Source organism: Scyliorhinus canicula, chromosome 23, assembly GCF_902713615.1.
Source record: "Scyliorhinus canicula chromosome 23, sScyCan1.1, whole genome shotgun sequence".
Lineage (NCBI taxonomy): Eukaryota > Metazoa > Chordata > Chondrichthyes > Carcharhiniformes > Scyliorhinidae > Scyliorhinus > Scyliorhinus canicula.
Window position 1 is genome coordinate 21,321,116 of NC_052168.1, and position 25,228 is coordinate 21,346,343.

At 48.9% G+C, this 25,228-nt stretch overlaps 1 protein-coding gene across 2 annotated transcripts in view; it reads left to right on the forward strand.

Annotated features, from left to right (window-relative positions):
- sept3 (septin 3) overlaps positions 1–25,228 on the forward strand; it is a 75,128-nt gene that overhangs the window by 5,012 nt on the left and 44,888 nt on the right. For both annotated transcript variants that reach the window (XM_038783858.1, XM_038783857.1), the window contains exons 2-3: positions 5,828–6,022; positions 18,271–18,399. In XM_038783858.1, coding sequence (XP_038639786.1) covers positions 5,828–6,022; positions 18,271–18,399 — 324 coding nt within the window. The remainder of the gene's footprint in view (positions 1–5,827; positions 6,023–18,270; positions 18,400–25,228) is intronic.

Genomic DNA, 25,228 nt, shown 5'->3' on the forward strand with positions numbered 1-25,228 from the left:
CCAGGGAGCGGGCTCTGATTGGTGCGTGGGATCCCTTTCCCCGTTTGATGATCAATGAGCCTTTTGTTTCCCGGGAAGGGGGAGGCGGTGGGGAGAGCGAATACTCGTGGAGGAAACATGATTTCCTTCCCATCGGTTCCAATTATCGTCACACAGCTCGGCTCCAAAGAACGCTGGGATGACCTGAAATGAAAATGAAAATCGCTTATTGTCACAAGTAGGCTTCAAATTGGGGCAGCACGGTAGCATGGTGGTTAGCATAAATACTTCACAGCTCCAGGGTCCCAGGTTCGATTCCCGGCTGGGTCACTGTCTGTGCGGAGTCTGCACGTCCTCCCCGTGTGTGCGTGGGTTTCCTCCGGGTGCTCCGGTTTCCTCCCACAGTCCAAAGATGTGCGGGTTAGGTGGATTGGCCATGCTAAATTGTCCTTAGTGTCCTAAAAAATAAGGTTAAGGGGGGGGTAGTTGGGTTACGGGTATAGGGTGGATACGTGGGTTTGAGTAGGGTGATCATTGCTCGGCACAACATCGAGGGCCGAAGGGTCTGTTCTGTGCTGTACTGTTCTATGTTCTAAATGAAGTTACTGTGAAAAGCCCCTAGTCGCCACATTCCGGCGCCTGTCCGGGGAGGCTGGTACGGGAATCGAACCGTGCTGCTGGCCCGCTTGGTCTGCTTTCAAAGCCAGCGATTTAGCCCAGTGAGCTAAACCAGCCCACTGGCCACGTGTTGATGATTCTATTTTCCTGGCACCGAGGAGCAATCTGGGAGCACAGCGGCCCAGCATTCCTGCAGGAAGGCTATCCCACAGGCTGCCCCGTTTACTGGAGAGATTTCCAGCCCTGGGTCAACACAAAAACAATTGGCACCGTAAATTTGTGGAAGTTGAAACTGATAACGAAATCCTGGTAAATGACAGGCCAATCTCCTCCACCAATGAGCTCCAGGAACAAAGGAAGGACAAATAAAAAGAAAATAGGGTGAATTTCGTGGATTCGAGAAGATAAATAATGAGATATGGATAAATAATGCAAATGGTTAGATTAAATAACAGAGATTGACGGGCCAGAGAAACAATAGCAAATCTGGAACCCTCTCAGAACAATGTACTACCTGCTGGAATGAGACTGCACAGTTTTGATTGTTCCCTTTCTGGGCAGAGGAAATGGTGCTGCAGAAAGATAAATCTTATCATTGAACGGGTCCAGACATCATGAAGCACCAGCCCTAAATCTCGCCACTGAGGCAATTCACAGCTCAAATGCAGCAATTTCTCAACATTCACAGTACGATGAGGTGACTGTTTCCGTGAGGGATTCAGCAGAATTCGTCAGCTAATTCATCACCATCCTTCTAAAAGTTGGAAGCAGTCAAGGGATACTCGCCACAGGCGCACTGGTACATATAGACCCGGGGGGAGGGCGGGTTGACCCGGCAGTGCTGTCTCCTGGGGGGGGGGGGGGGGGATGCCTCAGCCGTGCTGCCTCCTGGCACTGCCCCCTGCAGTGGTGCCAGGGTGGTACCGCAGGGTGGCTCTGCCTCTCCCCAGCTGGTCGGACTGTGGGCAGGGTGGTACCCAGGCACTCCAGCAGGTGATACCATGGCACTACCACGGTGGTACTGCCAGGCTGGCAAGGACCAAGGAACCTGGGTGCCCAATTGCCCATGCCATGGATCCGGAAGAGGAGTGTCCTTCTCTTGAGGTGGGGTGAAGGGGGGGGGCAAGAGAACAGGTCAGGCAGTGGAGGTGGGCAGGGGGTGTCCGGAGGCTGCAGTGGAGAGGCCACAGGGGGAACGATGGGGCAGCGTTTACCATCTCTTCGGGCAGCGCCACCACATTTTCCTGCACTGACAGGCTGAGTGGAGGCAAGTGCAGCCTCAGTGGGGCGAGCCCCGCTCAGGCCAAACAGAAGGCACAGTCCCATTAAATAGCAGAGTCGTTCCCGCCACTTAAGGTGCCAAGAAACATGCTGCTATACGCGGCCAAAACAATACTTTTTCCCCGTTAAATCAGACTTCACGTCCCGTAGTTCTAGAGGTTGTCACAAGAAGAAACGTCCTCCCATCATCAAATTTCTCAGAATCCATCATCTATCTCATCATCAAATCCCTCAGAATCCACCATCTATCCTCCTCATCAAATCCCTCAGAATCCAGCATCCTCCTAAGGCAAAGTGTAGACAGGGAAGAGATGATGAACGCTAAGGGACAGGTGGTCTGAGGTGCATTTGTTTTAATGCGAGAAATGTAGCAGGTAAGGCAGATGAATTTAGGGCTTGGATCAGTACCTGGGAATATGATGTTATTGGTATTACTGAGACTTGGGTGAAGGATGGGCAAGACTGGCAACTGAATATCCCAGGGTATAGATGCTTCAGGAGGGATAGAGAGGTAAAAGGGGTGGAGGAGTTGCATTACTGATCAGAGATGATATCATAGCTGTGATTAAGGAGGGCACGATGGAGGATTTGAACACTGAGGCAATATGGACAGAGCTAAGAAATAGGAAGGGAGCAGTAACTTTGTTGGGACTTTACTACAGGCCTCCCAAAAGTGAGCATGAAGTAGAGGTACAAATATGTAGACAGATTATAGAACAATGTAGGAGCAATAGGGTGGTTGTGATGGGAGATTTTAACTTCCCCAACATTGAATGGGACTCATGTAGTGTTGGAGGCGTAGATGGAGCAGAATTTGTAAGGAGCATCCAGGAGAGTTTTTTAGAGCAGTATGTAAATAGTCCAACTCGGGAAGGGGCCATACTGGACCTGGTATTGGGGAATGATCCCGGCCAGGTGGTTGATGTTTCAGTCGGCGATTACTTTGGGAATAGCGATCACAATTCTGTAAGTTTTAGAATACTCATGGACAAGGACAAGAGTGGTCCTAAAGGAAGAGTGCTAAATTGGGGAAAGGCCAACTATAACAAAATTCGGCAGGAGCTCGGGAATGTGGACTGGGAGCAGCTGTTTAAAGGTAAATCCACATTTGAAATGTGGGAGTCTTTTAAGGAAAGGTTGATTAGAGTGCAGGACAGACATGTTCCTGTGAAAATGAAAGATAGAAATGGCAAGATTAGGGAACCATGGATGACGGGTGGAATTGTGAGACTAGCTAAGATGAAAAAGGAAGCATATGTAAGATCGAGGCGACTCAAAACTGATGAAGCTTTGGAGGAATATCGGGAAAGTAGGACAAATCACAAACGCGCAATAAAGAGGGCTAAAAGGGGTCATAAAATATCTTTGACTAACAGGGTTAAGGAAAATCCCAAAGCCTTTTATTTGTATATAAGGAGCAAGAGGGTAACTAGAGAAAGGATTGGCCCACTCAAAGACAAAAGAGGGAATTTATGCGTGGACTCAGAGGAAATGGGTGAGATTCTTAATGAGTACTTTGCATCGGTATTCACCAAGGAGAGGGACAAGATGGATGTTGAGGCTGGAGATGGATGTTTAAATACTCTAGGTCAAGTTGGCATAAGGAAGGGGGAGGTTTTGGGTATTCTAAAAGGCATTAAGGTGGACAAGTCCCCAGGACCGGATGGGATCTATCCCAGGTTACTGAGGGAAGTGAGGGATGAAATAGCTGGGGCCTTAACAGATATCTTTGCAGCATCCTTGAGCACGGGTGAGGTCCCGGAGGACTGGAGAATTGCTAATGTTGTCCCTTTGTTTAAGAAGGGTAGCAGGGATAATCCAGGGAATTATAGACCTGTGAGCTTGACGTCAGTGGTAGGCAAACTGTTGGAGAAGATACTGAGGGATAGGATCTGTTCACATTTGGAAGAAAATAGACTTATCAGTGCCAGGCAGCATGGTTTTCTGCAGGGAAGGTCATGTCTTACAAACCTAATAGAATTCTTTGAGGAAGTGACAAAGTTAATTGATGAGGGAAGGGCTGTAGATGGACTTCAGTAAAGCATTTGATAAAGTTTCCCATGGCAGGTTGATGGAAAAAATGATGTTGGATGGGGTTCAGGGTGTACTAGCTAGATGGATAAAGAACTGGCTGGGCAACAGGAAATAGAGAGTAGTTGTGGAAGGGAGTGTCTCAAAATCAAATGAGGGCAGCAGGGTAGCATGGTGGTTAGCATAAATGCTTCACAGCTCCAGGGTCCCAGGTTTGATTCCCGGCTGGGTCACTATCTGTGTGGAGTCTGCACGTCCTCCCCGGGTGCTCCGGTTTCCTCCCACAGTCCAAAGATGTGCGGGTTAGGTGGATTGGCCATGCTAAATTGCCCGTAGTGTCCTAATAAAAGTAAGGTTAAGGGGGGGGGGGGGGTTGTTGGGTTACGGGTATAGGGTGGATACGTTGGTTTGAGTAGGGTGATCATGGCTCGGCACAACATTGAGGGCCGAAGGGCCTGTTCTGTGCTGTACTGTTCTATGTTCTATGTTCTAAAATGGAGAAAGGTGACTAGTGGTGTTCCACAGGGATCCGTGCTCGGACCACTGTTGTTTGTGATATCTGGACAAAGGTATAAGTGGTCTGATGAGCAAGTTTGCAGATGATACTAAGATTGGTGGAGTTGCAGATAGCGAGGAGGACTGTCAGAGAATACAGCAAAATATAGATAGATTGGAGAGTTGGGTAGAGAAATGGCAGATGGAGTTCAATCCAGGCAAATGCGAGGTGATGCATTTTGGAAGATCTAACTCAAGAGCAGACTATATGGTCAATGGAAGGGTCTTGGGGAAAATTGATGTCCAGAGAGATCTGGGAGTTCAGGTCCATTGTACTCTGAAGGTGTCAATGCAGGTTTATCAACAGTGGTCAAGAAGGCATACGGCATGCTTGCCTTCATCGGACGGGGTTATTGAGTACAAGAGTCAGCAAGTCATGTTACAGTTGTATCAGACTTTGATTAGGCCACATTTGGAATACTGCATGCAGTTCTGGTCGCCACATTACCAGAAGGATGTGGATGCTTTAGAGAGGGTGCAGAGGAGGTTCACCAGGATGTTGCCTGGTATGGAGGGCGCTAGCTATGAAGAAAGGTTGAGTAGATTAGGATTGTTTTCGTTGGAAAGACGGAGGTTGAGGGGAGACCTGATTGAGGTCTACAAAATTATGAGAGGTATGGTACAGGGTGGATAGCAACAAACCCCTCAGAATCCAGCATCTATCCAGCAAGGGGCTGATTTAGCTCACTGGGCTAAATCGCTGGCTTTTAAAGCAGACCAAGCAGGCCAGCAGCACGGTTCAATTCCCGTATCAGCCTCCCCGGACAGGCGCCGGAATGTGGCGATTAGGGGCTTTTCACAGTAACTTCATTGAAGCCTACTCGTGACAATAAGAGATTTTCATTTTCATTTCATTTCATCAAACCCCTCAGAATCCAGCACCCTCCTCATCAAATCCCTCAGAATCCAGCATCCTCCTCAAGGGGCTGGTTTAGCTCACTGGGCTAAATCACTGGCTTTGAAAGCAGGCCAGCAGCACGGTTCGATTCCCGTACCAGCCTCCCCGGACAGGCGCCGGAATGTGGCGACTAGGGGCTTTTCACAGTAACTTCATTGAAGCCGACTCGTGACAATAAGCGATTTTCATTTTTCATTTCATTTCATTTTTCATCAAATCCCTCAGAACCCTCTGTGTCGATTAGATCTCGGTGTGTTAGAGGAGGTTACAGAGATAGGGAAGGATGAGACCATGGAGGGATTTTAAAACAGGGAGCGTTTTGAAATTGAGGCCTTGCTGGAGTTGGATCGAATGCGGGTGAACTTTCTCCCATTCCTGGAGTAGCGTTAACACGGGGAGGGAGGTTCGTCAATGAAACCTTGCCGCAGGGTGGAATTCATGTTGTTGTTCACAATTTTCTCTCAGGTTCGGAAGAGGATAAAAAAGTGGGATCTGGGATGTCGGACGTGGTTCAAGATCCGAAGCCCAAGCCGGCTGTTCCCATGAAGCCATCGGCTGTGGGCTCCCAGTTATTGGGCTACGTGGGAATCGACACCATCATCGAGCAAATGCGGAGAAAAACAATGAAGACTGGATTTGATTTTAACATCATGGTCGTCGGTGAGAGTTTAAATGTTATATTTAAATCCCGAAATTCCCCCACTATACCGGGTAACCAGAGAACACAGGTGGACGGGATTTCTCTAACCCAGCGAGTTATTGTGATCTGGAAGGCTTTGCCTGAAAGGGCGGTGGAAACAGATTCAATAATAACTTTCAGAACAGAATTGGACAGATGTTTGAAAAAGACACATTTGCAGAGCTCCAGGAAATGTGGAGGGGTGCGGACAGAGAGGAGACAAGCCGGATGGCTCTTTGAAAGAGTCAGCACAGAACGATAGGCTGAATGGCCTCTTCCTGTGCAGCATCAGGATAGGCAGAATGGCCTCTTCCTGTGCAGTATCAGGATGGGCTGAATGGCCTCTTCCTGTGCAGCATCAGGATGGGCTGAATGGCCTCTTCCTGTGCAGCATCAGGATAGGCTGAATGGCCTCTTCCTGTGCAGTATCAGGATGGGCTGAATGGCCTCTTCCTGTGCAGCATCAGGATGGGCTGAATGGCCTCTTCCTGTGCACTATCAGGATGGGCTGGATGGCCTCTTCCTGTGCAGTATCAGGATGGGCTGAATGGCCTCTTTCTGTGCAGTATCATTCTCTGGTTCCGTCAGCTAACTCTATAAGTGAAAAGTTGTCACCTTCCAGGGTTTTAGGTCAGGGAACACGATTCCAAAAAGTAGAGTACGAATGTGAGATGTGGCAGATCTGTGATGGTTCCAGCATTCCGGATGGCTACGTCTGCAGCAAGTGTAACCAATGGCAGCTCCTCACAGGCCGCGTGGTTCGGTTGGAGCAGCAATTGGATGCACTTAGGAGCATGCAAGTGGCAGAAAGCATCATAGATATGAGTTAGAGAGATGTGGTCACACCCAAGGTGCAGGCAGAGAAATGGGTGACCACCAGAAGGGGCAGGCAGTCAGTGCAGGAATCCCCTGTGGTTGTCCCCCTCTCGAACAGGTATACCCCTTTGGATACTGTCGGGGGGGGGATAGCCTATCAGGGAAAACAGCAGCAGCCAGAGCAGTGGCAGCACGGCTGGCTCTGATGTTCAGCAGGAAGGGTCAAAGCGCAGAAGAGCAATAGTCATAGGGGACTCTATAGTAAAGGGCACAGATAGGCGCTTCTGTGGACATGAAAGAGACGCCAGGATGGTATGTTGCCTCCCTGGTGCCAGGGTCCAGGATGTCTGAATGAACATCCTGAAGTGGGAGGGTGGTAAGGTATTGTACATGTTGGTACCAATGACATCAGTAGAAAGAGGGAGAAGAATTCAGGGAGTAAGGCAATAGATTAAAGAGCAGGATGTCTCGGGTTGTAATCTCTGGATTACTCATTGGGCAGCACGGTAGCACAGTGGTTAGCACTGCTCTCTCACAGCTCCAGGGTCCCAGGTTCCACTCCACACTGGGTCACTGTCTGTGTGGAGCCTGCAGGTTGTCCCCGGGTCTGCGTGGGTTTCCTCCGGATGGGTGGTTTGCGGAGATCGGGTGGAGGTGTGGCCTTGGGTAGGGTGCTATTTCCAAGGGCCGGTGCAGACCCGCTGGGCTGAATGGCCTTCGGCACTGTAAATTCTATGATATTCCCAGTTCCACGTGCAAGCGAGTATAGAAATAGGAGAATAGCGCAGAAGAATGTGTGGTTTAAGAGTTGGCGCAAGAGGGAGGGTTTTAGATTCCTGCACCATTGGGACCGTTTCTGGGGAAGGTGGGACCTGTACAAGCGGGACGGTCTACATCTCAACCAGAGCGCGACTAACATCCTTGTCGGCGGGTTTGGCAGTAGGAGGAGGGGATACAGACTGATAGCAGAGTAAAGACACGGTATAACGGTTTTGTGAAGGGTAGGTCATGCCTCACAAACCTTATTCAGTTTTTTGAGAAGGTGACCAAACAGGTGGATGAGGGTAAAGCGGTTGATGTGGTGTATATAGATTTCAATAAGGCGTTTGATAAGGCTCCCCACGGTAGGCTATTGCAGAAAATAAGGAAGTATGGGATTGAAGGTGATTTAGCGGTTTGGATCAGTAATTGGCTAGCTGAAAGAAGACAGAGGGTGGTGGTTGATGGCAAATGTTCATTCTGGAGTTCAGTTACTAGTGGTGTACCGCAAGGATCTGTTTTGGGGCCACTGCTGTTTGTCATTTTTATAAATGACTTGGAAGAGGGTGTAGCAGGATGGGTTAGTAAATTTGCAGATGACACGAAGGTCGGTGGAGTTGTGGATAGTGCTGAAGGATGTTATAGGTTACAGAGGGACATAGCTGCAGAGCTGGCTGAGAGGTGGCAGATGGAGTTTAATGCGGAAAAGTGTGAGGTGGTTCACTTTGGAAGGAGTAACAGGAATGCAGAGTACTGGGCTAATGGCAAGATTCTTGGTAGTGTAGATGAACAGAGAGATCTCGGCATCCAGGTACATAATCCCTGAAAGTTGCCACCCAGGTTAATAGGGCTGTTAAGAAGGCATATGGTGTGCTAGCCTTTATCAGTAGGGAGATTGAGTTTCGGAGCCACAAGGTCATGCTGCAGCTGTACAAAACTCTGGTGCGGCCGCACCTGGAGTACTGCGTGCAGTTCTGGTCACCACATTATAGGAAGGATGTGGAAGCTTTGGAAAGGGTTCAGAGGAGATTTACTAGGATGTTGCCTGGTATGGAGGGAAGGTCTTACGAGGAAAGGCTCAGGGACTTGAGGTTGTTTTCGTTAGAGAGAAGGCTGAGAGGTGACTTAATAGAGACATATAAGATAGTCAGAGGGTTAGATAGGGTGGACAGTGAGAGTCTTTTTCCTCGGATGATGATGACCAACACGAGGGGACACAGCTTTAAATTGAGGGGTGGTAGATATAGGACAGATGTCAGAGGCAGTTTCTTTACTCAGAGAGTAGTAGGGGTGTGGAACGCCCTGCCTGCAACAGTAGTAGACTCGCCAACTTTAAGGGCATTTAAGTGGTCACTGGATAGACATATGGATGAAAATGGAATAGTGTAGGTCAGATAGGCTTCAGATGGTTTCACAGGTCGGCGCAACATCGAGGGCCGAAGGGCCCGTACTGCGCTGTAATGTTCTATAACACAGAAAAGCAATCCAGTCAGAGGGAATACAGAGGTAGTAAGTTTCAAGGGAGTAAGACAAGACTGGATGGCCTCTATTTTAATGCCAGGAGTATTAACGGTAAAATGGATGAGTTAAGGGCGAGGATTGACACGTGTAATTATGATGGAATATACACGATGATGAGTGGACATGGACAGGGTGGATAGGGAGCAGCTGTTCCTCTTCGTTGAAGAGTCAGTTATGAGGGGGACACATGTTCAAGGTGAGGGGCAGGGGGTTTAGGGGGGATTTGAGGAAAAACCTTTTTACCCAGAGGGTGGTGAGGGTCTGGAACGCGCTGCCTGGGAGGGGGCAGAGGCAGGTTGCCTCACACCCTTTACCTGGATGGGCACTTGGCCCGTCCCAACATTGAAGGCTATGGGCCAAGTGCTGGCGAATGGGCCTAGGTAGGCAGGTCAGGTATTTTTCACGCGTTCGTGCAGACTCGATGGGCCGAAGGGCCTCTTCTGTGCTGTCTCATTCTGAGATTGTGTGAATAATATCCCCTTTAAGAGGCATTTTGTTGTGAGGTAAGGATTTAAGAATTAGTTTTGTCTCATCTCCCAAATAAATGCCGCTTCAGTACATAAGAATTCACAGATGGGGGCCATTCGGCCCATCGAGTCTGCACCGACCACACTTAAGCCCACACTTCCCCGTAACCCAATAACCCCTCCTAACCTTTTTGGACAATTTATCATGGCCAATCCACCTAACCCGCACGTCTTTGGACTGTGGGAGGAAACCGGAGCACCCGGAGGAAACCCACGCAGACACAGGGAGAACGTGCAGACTCCGCACAGACAGTGACCCAGCGGGGAATCGAACCCGGGACCCTGGCGCTGTGAAGCCACAGTGCTATCCACTTGTGAAACCGTGCTGCCCGAAAGAGGAGTAGGCCATTTGGCCCATCGAGTCTGCACTGACCCTCCGTAAGAGGACCTCCCTCATATAATATTTCTGACAATATCCTTCGGTGATCACTCGCTAGCGAGTGTGATTGACCACCTGTCACTAGCCAGGGATTGTGCGGGTCAGTGCGTGTCTGATGAGCCAGGTGTTTCCCGGAGGTGGGGATGGACCTTGGACTCGGGATCAACTGTATTCTGATCTCTGGCTCCTTTTCCAGACCTCTTGCCGTTGGGTTTCAACAAAGAACAAAAAACAAAGAAAATTACAGCACAGGAACAGGCCCTTCGGCCCTTCCAGCCTGCGCCGATCCAGATCCTTTATCTAAACCTGTCTCCTATTTTCCAAGGTCTACTTCCCTCTGTTTCCCGCCCGTTCATATACCTGTCCAGATGCATCTTAAATGACGCTATCGTGCCCGCCTCTACCACCTCCGCTGGTAAAGCATTCCAGGCACCCACCACCCTCTGCGTAAAAAACTTTCCACGCACATCTCCCTTAAACTTTCCCCCTCTCACCTTGAACTCATGACCCCTTGTAACTGACACCCCCACTCTTGGGAAAAGCTTCTTGCTATCCACCCTGTCCATACCTCTCATAATTTTGTAGACCTCAATCAGGTCCCCCCTCAACCTCCGTCTTTCCAACAAAAACAACCCTAATCTACTCAACCTTTCTTCATAGCTAGCACCCTCCACACCAGGCAACATCCTGGTGAACCTCCTCTGCACCCTCTCTAAAGCATCCACATCCTTCTGGTAATGTGGCGACCAGAACTGTACGCAGTATTCCAAATGTGGCCTAACCAAAGTCCGATACAACTGTAACATGACCTACCGACTCTTGGGTGTCCTCGAAGAAGTCCCGATTTAACGGCCCCGCCACCCCCTTGTTGTCTCGATGCAGCTGTTGAATCTCGCGGGAGATCTCTGGTGAGATTTAAGATGCTCGAATAGCCTGGCGAGATTTAACAGAGTCTCGCGCGATGTCGCGATCAGGATCTCGCCGTCACTGAGCTTGATCAAGATCAGCATATTTAATAAGCTATAAAGCCATTTAAATATACGTTCGCGGGATACTCCTGGCACCTGGGACATAGAACATAGAACAGTACAGCACAGAACAGGCCCTTCGGCCCTCGATGTTGTGCCGAGCAATGATCACCCTACTCAAACCCACGTATCCACCCTATACCCGTAACCCAACAACCCCCCCTTAACCTTACTTTTTATTAGGACACTACGGGCAATTTAGCATGGCCAATCCACCTAACCCGCACATCTTTGGTCTGTGGGAGGAAACCGGAGCACCCGGAGGAAACCCACGCACACACGGGGAGGACGTGCAGACTCCGCACAGACAGTGACCCAGCCGGGAACCGAACCTGGGACCCTGGAGCTGTGAAGCATTGATGCTAACCACCATGCTACCCTGCCATGCTACCATGGACGTGACGTTCATGCCCGGGGACCTCGCTAGGATGCCGTTTAGTACCGCTTTCCACAAACATGGAGCAGTCGTCTTGGCACCTGGGGAAGGTGGGTGGGGGGGGGGGCTCCCAGGCCATTGGAGACCCTGGCTGGCCGAGGATAAGGCAGGGTGCCACTCTGGCACTCCCTCTGGCACCCAGGCACCTTGACACTGCCAGCCTGCTATTGCCAGGTGGCACTGCCAGACTGGGTGAGGTGCTGCTAGATTACCAGAATGGCAGTGCCAGGGTTCCATGTTGGCACTGCCAGGGATCAAGCCTGGGGGACTTTACCAGGTGGAGGGGGGGGGGGGGGTGAGGAGGTGTTCCCGGGTGCCTCCGAGGATGGGGGGAAGGGGGGAGTGGCAGAACAGGGCAGCCCAGATGTGCAGGATAGGTGGATTGGCCAAGCTCAATCATAAGACCATAAGACATAGGAGCAGAATTAGGCCACTCGGCCCATCAAGTCTGCTCCGCCATTCAATCATGGCTGATATTTTTCTCATCCCCATTCTCCTGCCTTCTCCCCATAACCCCTGATCCCCTTATTGATCAAGAGCCTATCCATCTCTGTCTTAAAGACACTCAGTGATTTGGCCTCCACAGCCTTCTGCGGTAAAGAGTTCCACAGATTCACCCACCCTCTGGCTGAAGAAATTCCTCCTCATCTCAGCTTTAAAGGATCGTCCCTTTAGTCAGAGATGGTGTCCTCTGGTTCTAGTTTTTCCTACAAATGGAAACATCCTCTCCACGTCCACTCTATCCGGGCCTCGCAGTATCCAAGTCATTTATAAAAGACCAGAGGTCCCAGAACAGATTGCTGCAGGACATGACTAGTCACCGACCTTATTCACGTTAAACTCCTTCTGCCAAATGAAATGAAATGAAAATCGCTTATTGTCACGAGTAGGCTTCAAATGAAGTCACTGTGAAAAGCCCCTAGTCGCCACATTCCGGCGCCTGTTCGGGGAGGCTGGTACGGGAATTGAACCGTGTGGCTGTCCTGCCTTGGTCTGCTTTCACAGCCAGCTATTTAGCCCTGTGCTAAACCAGCCCTGATTTTTGACCCCTCACCGAACCTATCTCTCTCTACATTTGTAAATTTCTTATTTCCTCATTGCAACTTACTGACCCACGTATGTTAGTGTAATCTGCTAATTTGGCTATAGTTCCTTCTATCCCCTTTATTAGATTGTAAATAGTTGGGGTTCGAGGCCAGAACCTTGTGTCCACTGGTCAAATCTTGCCAACCAGAAAAAGACCCATTTATCCCGTTTCTACCTTCTGTCCGTCAGCCAGCCTTCTATCCAGGCTAATAAATCACCCCTAACTCTGTGTGACCTTACCTTGTGCATTAACCTTCTGTGCAGCACCTTATCAAATGCCTCTGGAAGTCCAGATATACTACATCTACAGGATCCCCATTATCCACCTTGCTTGTTACACCTTCAGAAATTAGTCAAACATGATTTACCCTTCATAAAACTATGCAGATTGGATTGTGTTTTGACTTTCCAAATGTCCTAATATTACTTCCTTAATAATGGATTCTAACAATTTCCCAACAACAGATGTTAAACTAACTGGACTGTAATTTCCTACATAATAGTAATAATAACAATAATTTTTATTGTCACAAGTAGGCTTACATTAACGCTGCAATGAAGTCGCCACATTCCGGCGCCTGTTCGGGTACACAGAGGGAGAATTCAGAATGTCCAATTCACCGAACAGCACGTCTTTCGGGACTTGTGGGAGGAAACCGGAGCACCCGGAGGAAACCCACGCAGACACGGGGAGAACGTGCAGACTCCGCACAGACAGTGACCCAAGCCGGGATTCGAACCCGGGACCCGGGTGCTGTGAAGCAACAGTGCGAACCACTGTGCTGCCGTGCTGCCCATGATAACCAATGGATCCACAATCTCTGTGGCCATTCCTTTAAGGCCATGGGATAGGCCACCAGGTCCTGCCTGCCTTCAATCCTGATAGTTTGTTTGGCACTTTTCCTCTATTAATTATGATTGTTTTCATTCCTCCCTTTCGATTACGTCTGCATTTCCTATTCCTATTGGGGTAGTACTCGTGTCCTCCACCATGAAAACGAAGATAAAATATTGATTTAGCGTCGCTACTAATAATGTTCCCCACTGTTAACATAGTCCTCCAATGGACTTCACTTCAGCTACTCTCTTCCCTTTTATATACTAATAGAAACTTTTGCTTTGATATTTTGCACACGTCTTCTTTCATAATTTACCGTTGCTCTTTTTCTAAATTTTCTTTTAACCCTTTGTTGATTTTTAAAGGTTTCCCAATCGTCCAACATTGCCACACCTGGAGTGCTGTGGGCAGTTTTGGTGTCCTTATCTGAGGAAGGATGTTGTTGCTATGGAGGGAGTGCAGCGAAGGTTTACCCAGCTGAATCCTGGGATGGTGGGACTGTCACATGGGGAAAGACTAAATCGGTTGGGATTATATTCATTGGAGTTTAGGAGCGTGAGAGGGGATCTCATAGAAACTTATAAAATTCTAACAGGATTAGATCGGGTAGATTCAGAAAGAATGTTCCCGATGGTGGGGGAGTCCAGAACCAGGGGTCATAGTTTGTGCATAAGGGGTAAACCTTTTAGGGCTGAGGTGAATGAAAAATGAAAAATGAATGAAAATCGCTTATTGTCACGAGTAGGCTTCAATGAAGTTACTGTGAAAAGCCCCTAGTCGCCACATTCTGGCGCACGGCAGCACGGTAGCATGGTGGTTAGCATCAATGCTTCACAGCTCCAGGGTCCCAGGTTCGATTCCCGGCTGGGTCACTGTCTGTGCGGAGTCTGCACGTCCTCCCCGTGTGTGCGTGGGTTTCCTCCGGGTGCTCCGGTTTCCTCCCACAGTCCAAAGATGTGCGGGTTAGGTGGATTGGCCAGGCTAAATTGCCCTTAGTGTCCTAAAAAGTAAGGTTAAGGGGGGGGGTTGTTGGGTTACGGGTATAGGGTGGATACGTGGGCTTGAGTCGGGTGATCATTGCTCGGCACAACATTGAGGGCCGAAGGGCCTGTTCTGTGCTGTACTGTTCTAATTCTAATTCTGTTCAGGGAGGCTGTTACGGGAAGGAGGTGAGGAGCAATGTCACCACAAAGTGATGGAATGAGTCAGCAACAGTGCTATGAAGCGGTAGTTACTCAGCAATAACCTGCTCATGGACTGTCACTTACACCTTGGCACCCTGACAGTGTTAATCTGGCACTGAAGTTGATAAAGGAGAGTTGGTGCTTGGCTCGTTGGTCTAGGGCTGTGATTCTCGCTTAGGGGCTTCCATTGCGATAGAGGAGAGCTGATGGACCTTCTGAAGGATTGGGATAAAGTCCCCCATGAGGGGGACGTTTAAGTGACGTTAAACGATAGTGACATTTAAGGGGCATCTTGACAAATACAGGAATAGGATGGGAATATAGGGATACGGACCCCGGAAGTGAAGAAGGTTTTAGTTTAGACGGGCAGCAAGGTCGGCACAGGTTTGGAGGGCCGAAGGGCCTGTTCCTGGGCTGTACTTTTCTTTGTTCTTTCTTCTTTGAGGACACTTTGGAAACTATCATTGATCTCCTTGTGGGGCCCATAGAACACAGGTTCCCTCGATCGGGGGGGCAGAGGTTAACCACCTGGGGCTGCTTAGGAGCAAGATTGGAAACCAGGCCAAACTCAGGAGCTGATAGAACAAACCCTCCCGGCTAGGAGTGCTCTGGGAGTGAGATTCTGCATTAAGCAGACTTGTTAAATCTGTAAATAAATCCATCTTTCTTAACAACAGCTTCTTAATGAGTTATAATATACACATAAAGAAGTTATTATATAAACTATTAGGAACGCTGTTGGAATGTTAGTCTTTATGACTAGAGGAGTTGGTTACAGGAATGGTGAAATTTTGCCTCGATTCTATAGATGCTTGATCAGACCACCCCGAAAGCACTGTCAGCAGCTTTGGTTCCCTGACCTTAGGAAGGGTCTTATCGCCATCGAGGGAGTGCGACAAAGGTTCACCAGTTTGTTCCCAGAATGGCGGGACTGGCTTCTGAAGAGAGATTGGAGAACTCTCTTCTCCAGGGGCAGCAGGGTAGCATGGTGGTTAGCATAAATGCTTCACAGCTCCAGGGTCCCAGGTTCGATTCCCGGCTGGGTCACTGTCTGTGTGGAGTCTGCACGTCCTCCCCCTGTGTGCGTGGGTTTCCTCCGGGTGCTCCGGTTTCCTCCCACAGTCCAAAGATGTGCGGGTTAGGTGGATTGGCCATGCTAAATTGCCCGTAGTGTCCTAAAAAAAAGTAAGGTTAAGGGGGGGGGGTTGTTGGGTTACGGGTATAGGGTGGATACGTGGGTTTGAGTAGGGTGATCATTGCTCGGCACAACATCGAGGGCCGAAGGGCCTGTTCTGTGCTGTACTGTTCTATGTTCTATCTTGTATGCCTCAATTAAGTCACCCCTTTATTTCAATTAAGGTGTGAGACTTTGCTTTTAGCTGTATGCTAAAATTTAACTTGGTTATGACTTGAAAGACCTGCCTGCTTTAAACATTCGTCACTTAATTCAATTGAAACTCTCATCCATGCCTTTCCAGATGCTTCCTGAGATAGTTACTTTCAGTGAAGGTGTGAGCCATTGTTTTAGCTTACCACATGAAACCTGTGTGTTTGATAAGCCTGCTTGTGAGAAAGAATCTGCATTTTATAATCCTGCTCTTTGCAGCTGCTATTAACCTTTTGTGGGATCTTTCCCTGTATCCTCTCAGACCAGATATTGCCAGACTTCTATGTTTCAAATGACACATTTTTCTGTATTTTCAATTACAATCCTTCTGCACTGTCCACAACTCCACCGACTTTAGTGTCATCTGCACCGACTTAGGACCAAGATAAGAAATGTCTTTACCCAGAGAGTGTGAATCTTTGGAATTCTGTATCCCAGAGGGCTGTGGAAGCTCAGTCAGTGGATATGTTTAAAGCAGAGGTGGAAAGATTTCTGATTAACAACAATGTAAAGTGTTATGGGGTAGTGTGGGTGTAAAAAGTCTTTGAAGTGTCCGACCAGCCATGGTGCCTTTCTCCCTTTAGGCTCCGATATAGAAACAGTAAGAAGTCTTACAACACCAGGTTAAAGTCCAACAGGTTTGTTTTGAATCACTAGCTTTCAGAGCCCAGCTCCTTCCTCAGGTGAATGGAGAGGTAGGCTCCACAAACATATCTATAGACAAAGTCAAAGATGCCAGACAATGCTTTGAATGCGAGTCTTTGCAGGTAATTAAGTCTACAGATCCAGATGGAGCAACTGGAGAGAGGTAACCCCAGGTTAAAGAGGTGTGAATTGTCTCCAGCCAGGACAGTTGGTAGGATTTTGCAAGTCCAGGCCAGATGGTGGGGGATGAATGTAATGAGACATGAATCCCAGGTCCCGGTTGAGGCCACACTCATGTGTGCGGAACTTGGCTATAAATTTTTGCTCGGCGATTCTGCGTTGTCGCGCGTCCTGAAGGCCGCCTTGGAGAACGCTTACCCGGAGATCAGAGGCTGAATGCCCTTGACTGCTGAAGTGTTCCCCGACTGGAAGGGAACATTCCTGCCTGGTGATTGTTGCGCGATGTCCGTTCATTCGTTGTCGCAATGTCTGCATGGTCTCGCCAATGTACCACGCTTCGGGACATCCTTTCCTGCAGCGTATGAGGTAGACAACGTTGGCCGAGTCGCACGAGTATGTACCACGTACCTGGTGGGTGGTGTTCTCACGTGTAATGGTGGTATTCATGGCGATGATCTGGCACATCCTGCAGAGATTGCCCTGGTAGGGTTGTGTGGTGTCGAGGTCGCTGTTCTGAAGGCTGGGTAGTTTGCTGCAAACAATGGTTTGTTTGAGGTTGCACGGTTGTTTGAAAGCGAGGGGATGTGGGGATGACCTTTGCAAGATGTACCGGGACCTTGGATTCATGTAGCATTACATTTACCCCCCACCACCTGGCCTGGACTTGTGAAATCCTACCGACTGTCCTGGCTGGAGACAATTCACAACTCTTTAACCTGTGATTATCCCTCTCTCCCGGTACTCCACCTGGACTGTAAAGACTTAATTATCTGCAAAGACTCGCATTCAAAGTATCGTCTTGCATCTTTGACTTTGTCTGTGATATGTTTCTGGAACCCACCTCTCCATTCACCTGAGGAAGGAGCTGTGCACCGTAAGCTAGTGATTTGAAACAAACCTTGGGGCAGCAGGGTAGCATGGTGCATAAATGCTTCACAGCTCCAGGGTCCCAGGTTCGATTCCCGGCTGGGTCACTGTCTGTGTGGAGTCTGCACGTCCTCCCCCTGTGTGCGTGGGTTTCCTCCGGGTGCTCCGGTTTCCTCCCACAGTCCAAAGATGTGCGGGTTAGGTGGATTGGCCATGCTAAATTGCCCGTAGTGTCCAAATAAAAGTAAGGTTAAGGGGGGGTTGTTGGGTTACGGGTATAGGGTGGATACGTGGGTTTGAGTAGGGTGATCATGGCTCGGCATAACATTGAGGGCTGAAGGGCCTGTTCTGTGCTGTACTGTTCTATGTTCTATGTTCTAAACCTGTTGGACTTTAACCTGGTGTGTAAGACTTCTTACTGTGCTCACCCTAGTCCATCTCCACATCATGGCTTTATAGAAAGACAAGCCTGTGACAGAAATGCACCACCATCCACCTCTCGGAATGGAAATTTATTTCCAATTCGCTGTTTTATTTCAATTAAAAAATACTCATCTCCTCGCCTCTATTTTCCAGGTCAGAGCGGCTTGGGCAAGTCAACACTGGTGAACACCTTGTTCAAATCCCAAGTCAGTCGCAAGTCTTGCGGAAGAAACCGAGGCGAGAAAGTCCCCAAAACTGTGGAGATTCGGACAGTGGGTCACGGTGAGGTCACTTGTATACCGTCCAGTTTCCTTCTCTCAATGTTTCAGGCAGAAAGTATCAACTAAAATTGAAATTATCATTAACCCTTAATGATGCAGCATCTCAGAGGTAAGGTGAAAAATTCCTCTTTCTGGGAAGCCAGGGGTAAAACCTTCCTTCAAATGATTAACCAGGTCTGGTTCAGAAATCACGATAAAATCATAATCTTTAAAGCTCGCAAATGAGCGTGTTGGTATTTTGAGCTCTCAGCCTGAGAAGACAGCTGACTTTGTATTGAAAATGCAGCAAATCCCTGGTGCTTTCTCCTCAACAATCTGCAACTGTAATAATTAATTTGGGCAGTTTCTACGGTTACCCGCTCCAGACACTAGAGGCTTCCACAGGGGTTTATTGATGAACGGCAAAGACGGTGAGATTACCAAGGCACCAAACACAATATTCAGCTCCAGGGTCTACACTTCCCGGGGTGCTACTCCCAGGGCCCCGCGCACACTCCCCATTGGCCAGGGTTCGTGCACTCCCGCGTGATTGGCCCTGAGCTGGTAACATGATCTGTGGAGCCCCCCCCCCCCCCCCCCCCCCCCCCTCAGAGGGTCGCACTACCTCATCCCTCCCTCAAGTCCATTATTACAAAAAACCCCAAAAACTATACACAGAACAAAGTACAAAGAAAATTACAGCACAGGAACAGACTATTTGCCTCCCCCCCCCCCCCCCCCCCCCCCCCCCCAAGCCTGCGCCAACCGTTCTGTCCGTCTGAACTAAAGCCTTCCGGGGTCCGTATCCCTCTATTCCCATCCTATTCATGTATTTGTCAAGATGCCCCTTAAATGTCACTATCGTCCCTGCTTCCACCCCTTCCTCCGGCAGCGAGTTCCAGGCACCCACTACCCTCTGTGTAAAAAACTTACCTCGTACATCTCCTCTAAACCTTGCCCCTCACATCTTAAACCTATGCCCCCTAGTAATTGACTCTTCCAGTCTGGGAAAAAGCTTCTGACTATCCACTCTGTCTATGCCCCTCATAATTTTGTAGCCCTCTATCAGGTCGCCCCTCAACCTCCGTCATTCCAGTCAGAACAAACCGAGTTTATCCAACCTCTCCTCATAGCTAATGCCCTCCATACCAGGCAACATCCTGGTAAATCTCTTCTGCACCCTCTCTAAAGCCTCCACATCCTTCTGGTCGTGTGGCGACCAGAATTGAACACTATACTCCAAGTGTGGCCTAACTAAGGTTCTATACAGCTGCAACATGACTTGCCAATTCTTATACTCAATGCCCCGGCCAGTGAAGGCAAGCATGCCGTATGCCTTCTTGACTACCTCCTCTACCTGCGCTGCCTTTGTCAGTGACCTGTGTACTTGTACACCCAGATCCCTCTGCCTATCAATACTCCTAAGGGTTCTGCCATTTACTATATATTTCCCATCTGTATTAGACCTTCCAAAATGTCACATTTCTCCGCCCAAGTCTCCAACTGATCTATATCCTGCTGTGTCCTCTGACAGTCCTCATCGCTATCCGCAATTCCACCAACCTTTGTGTCATCTGCAAACTTACTAATCAGACCAGCCACATATTCCTCGAAATCATTTACATATACTACAAACAGCAAAGGTCCCGGCACTGATCCCTGTGGAATTTTACTCGTCACAGCCCTCCAATCAGAAAAACTCCCTTCCATTTCTACTCTCTGTCTTCTATGACCTAGCCAGTTCTGTATCCATCTTGCCAGCTCACCCTGATCCCGTGTGACTTCACATAAACAGTGAGATTACAGGCACCAAACACAATATTCAGCTCCGGGGTCCACACTTCCCGGGGTCCTACTCCCAGGGCCCCGCTGTTCTTCCCCAGACTCATTGTCCCTGTGGAATTTGACTAGTCACAGGGGCATCTTGACAAATACATGAATAGGATTGGAATAGAGGGATATGGACCCCGGAAGTGTAGAAGATTTTAGTTTAGACGGGCAGCATGGTCGGCACAGGCTTGGAGGGCCGAAGGCCCTGTTCCTGTGCTGTACTTTTCTTTGTTCTTTTTGTCCTTTGTTCCCAAAACTTGCCATACTTATCCTTCATCCTTCCAGGAACGTGCAGGTCCTGAATTCCTACCAACTTACACTTGAAAGAGGCAGCACGCTGGTGCAATGGTTAGCACTGCTACCCGGGTTCGATCCCGGCCCCGGGTCACTGTCCGTTTGGAGTTTGTACATTCTCCCCATGTCTGCAAGGGTCTCATCCCCACAACCCAAAGGTGTGCAGGGAAGGTGAATTGGCCAAATTAAATTTCTCCTTAATTGGGAAAAAATAATTGGGCGCTCGAAATTTATTTTTAAAAACTCACACTTGAATTCCTCCCACATACCAGATGTTGATTTGCCCTCAAACATCTGCCCCCAATCGAGGTTCTTCAGTTCCTGCCTAATATTGTTATAATTAGCCTTCCCCCAATTTAGCCCATTCACCTGAGGACTACTCTTTATCTTTATCCATCAGTACCTTTAAACTGACTGAATCACTCTTCCCGAACTGCCCCCCTTCTGAAACATCACCCACCTGGCCAGGCTCATTCCCCAATACCAGGTCATAGAATTTACAGTTCTGAAGGATGCCATTTGGCCCATCGGTTCTGCACCAGCCCCTGAAAGAGCAGCCTACCTGAGCCCACACCTCTACCCTATCCCCATAACCCAGCAACTGCACCTAACTTTTGGACACTGCGGGGAAATTTAGCACAGCCAATCCACCTAACCTGGACTGTGATAGGAAACCAGAGCACCCGGAGGAAACCCAACGCAGACATGGGGAGAACATGGAGACTCCACACAGTGACCCAAGCCAGGAATCGAACCCGGGTTCCTGGCGATGTGAAGCAACAGTGCTAACCACTGTGTTACCATGCTGCCCCAGGTCCAAGGTTCCCTTGTTGGACTATCTACATACTATTTCAAGAAGCCATCCTGGATGCTCCTTACAAACTCTGCCCCGTCCAGGCCCCTAGCACTAAGTGAGTCCCAGTCAATATTGGGGAAGTTGAAGTCTCCCATCACAACCCTGTTGCTTTTACTCCTTTCCAAAATCTGTCTACCTATCTGCTCCTCTATCTCCCGCTGGCTGTTGGGAGGCCTGTAGTAAACCCCCAACATTGTGACTGCACCCTTCCTATTCCTTTTGTTTTTTTAAATTTAGAGTACCCAATTCATTTTTTCCAATTAAGAGGCAATTTAGCGTGGCCAATCCACCTACCCTGCACATCTTTGAGTTGTGGGGGCGAAACCCACCGAGAATGTGCAAACTCCACACGGACAGTGACCCAGGGCCGGAATAGAACCTGGGACCTCAGCGCCGTGAGGCAGCAGTGCTAACCATTGCACCAACGCGTTGCCCTCACCCTTCCTATTCCTGAGCTCTACCCATATTGCCTTGCTCTATAAGCCCTCCAAGGTGTCCTCCCACAGTACAGCTGTGATATTTGTTCTGACCTATGCACAGGCTCCGTGACAAATGGCTCCTCACAGCTACAAGACTCCTCAACGACTCCTCCTCCTGTTCCCTGTAAGAACACTATTCACAATGCCCTATGCTGCTCTTACTCATGTATTTGCTTTGTTTGGCCCCTTGTTCTGCACTGTAACCAGTCACTGTTTGTTGATCATAGAATTTACAGTGCAGAAGGAGGCCACTCGGCCCATCGAGTCTGCACCGGCTCCTGGAAAGAGCACCCTACCCAAGGTCAACACCGCCACCCTATCCCCATAACCCAGTAACCCCACACAACACTAAGAGCAATTTTGGACACTAAGGGCAATTTATCATGTCCAATCCACCTAACTTGCACATCTTTGGACTGTGGGAGGAAACCGGAGCACCCGGAGGAAACCCACGCACACACGGGGAGGACGTGCAGACTCCTCACAGACAGTGACCCAGCCGGGAATCGAACCTGGGACCCTGGAGCTGTGAAGCGATTGTGCTGTCCACAATGCTACCGTGCTGTCAATGTTCTCTGTTGATTATTCTCTTTGTCTACTATGTACGTACTGAGTACGTTCCCTTGGCAGCAGAAAAATACTTTTCACTGTACTCCGGTGTATGTGACAATAAATCAAATCAAAATCAAATCAAATCAGATCAGTGATTGGCTCTGCTGCCTCACAGCGCCAGGGAGGACCCATGTTCAATTCTAATTTGGGTGACTGTGTGGAGTTTGTACTTTCTCCCTGTGCCTGTGTGGGTTTCCCCCGCGTTCCCACGGTGCTAGGATATGCGGGTTAGGTGCACTGGCCGTGCTAAATTGCCCTTAGTGCCCAAAAAAGGTCAGGTGGGGTTACTGATCCAAGCTCGAAGTTCACTTGCCTTCCCTGTTACACTTCTTGCAATGAAACAAATGCACTTCAGTCCACGAGACGCTTGTTGACCAGCAACCACACCCTGCCTACTCTTCCTCGGACTCTGAACTACTCTCTCGTTCGCCATCAGTTAACCCACCTTTGCTCTTGTTCCCATCCCCCTGCCAAACTAGTTTAAATCCACCGTGTGACACGGGCAAACGTCCCGGCCAGAATATTTATGTCCCTCCAGTTTAGATGCAACCCGGGCCTCACCTGCCCAGAAAGAGCTCCCAATGGTCCAGAAATCTGAAACCCTCCCTCCTACACTAGCTGTTAACCATGTGTTTAGCCGCTCTATCTTCCTATTTCTAGCCTTATTGGCACATGGCACAGGGAGTAATCCTCAGGTTACAACCCTAGAGGTCCTGATTTTTAATTTTCTACCTAAAGCCCTAAATTTCTCCTGCAGGACATCATCACTCCTCCTGCCAATGTCGTTTGTACCTATATGTATCACGCCGTCTGGCTGTTCACTCTCCCCCTTCAGAATGCTTTCTCTGTTCAGAGATATCCTTGACCCTGGCACCAGGAAGGCAACACACCATCCTGGAGTCTCTTTCACTTCCACAGAAGCAACTATCTGTGCCCCTTACTATAGAGTCCCCGTTAACTATTGCTCTCCTGCACTTTGCCCTCCCCTGCTGAGCAACAGAGCCAACCATGGTGCCACTGTTCATGCTGCTGTTGTTTTCCCCTGATAGGCTATCCCCCCCAACAGTATCCAAAACGGTATACCGCCACCTGCATGCACCTATGAGCATCCAACTGCTGCTCCAACCGAACCATGCAGTCGTGTGGAGCTGCCATTGGTTACACTTGCTGCAGAGGTATTCGACCGGAACGCTGGAAGCGTCATGGATTTCCCACATCTCACAGGGGCAGCACTTTACCCCCCTGACCGGCATTTCTGTCACCAATTAAATTATTTAAGAAAATTTAATAAACTCTTACAAAATGTAAACAGAGGCAATGGGGGCAAAGAGATTCCATCAAAAAATTTAGGTCCTCCCAGATCTTCGTACCCCTGCCAGAGGTTCACCGCTCTTTTGGGTGATCGAGTGGTCAGCAGGAGGCACCACCTCAATGACAGGCACTGTGTCAACACTGCAGCCTGTGTTACTGTGTGTGCAACACACTCCAGTCTGGTTTACTGTGTGGGTAATGAAATAAAAATGAAATGAAAACCGCTTATTGTCACGAGTAGGCTTCAATAAAGTTACTGTGAAAAGCCCCTAGTCACCACATTCTGGCGCCTGTTCGAGGAGGCTGGTGCAGGAATTGAACCGTGCTGCTGGCCTGCCTTGGTCTGCTTTCAAAGCCAGCTATTTAGCCCAGTGTGCTAAACCAGCCCCCGGTCAGCCAGCCCCTGGTCAAGAACTGTGTGTAACACACTCCAGCCTGTGTTATTGTGTAACACACTCCAGCCTGTGTTATTGTGTAACACACTCCAGCCTGTGTTATTGTGTCTGTAACACACTCCAGCCTGTGTTATTGTGTAACACACTCCAGCCTGTGTTATTGTGTAACACACTCCAGCCTGTGTTATTGTGTAACATACTCCAGCCTGTGTTATTGTGTAACACACTCCAGCCTGTGTTATTGTGTAACACACTCCAGCCTGTGTTATTGTGTAACACACTGCAGCCTGTGTTATTGTGTGTGTAACACACTCCAGCCTGTGTTATTGTGTGTATAACACACTCCAGCCTGTGTTATTGTGTGTGTAACACACTCCAGCCTGTGTTATTGTGTGTATAACACACTCCAGCCTGTGTTATTGTGTGTGTAACACACTCCAGCCTGTGTTATTGTGTAACACACTCCAGCCTGTGTTATTGTGTGTGTAACACACTCCAGCCTGTGTTATTGTGTGTGTAACACACTCCAGCCTGTGTTATTGTGTGTGTAACACACTCCAGCCTGTGTTATTGTGTGTATAACACACTCCAGCCTGTGTTATTGTGTGTGTAACACACTCCAGCCTGTGTTATTGTGTAACACACTCCAGCCTGTGTTATTGTGTGTGTAACACACTCCAGCCTGTGTTATTGTGTGTGTAACACACTCCAGCCTGTGTTATTGTGTGTGTAACACACTCCAGCCTGTGTTATTGTATGTAAGATGCCACAGTTTTAACCTGGTTCAGTGAATACAGAGTCATAGAACATAGAACATTACAGCGCAGTACAGGCCCTTCGGCCCTCGATGTTGCGCCGTCCTGTGAAACCCCTCTAAAGCCATTAGACATGACTTAGGATGTGTTGGTTGGAGAAGTAGGCTGCAAGGGTTGGGCACACTGGATATGTGGAGCTTGTTCAAGGAACAGCTATTGCGTGTTCTTGATAAGTACGTACCAGTCAGGCAGGGAGGAAGGGGTAGAGCGAGGGAACCGTGGTTTACCAAAGAAGTGGAATCTCTTGTTAAGAGGAAGA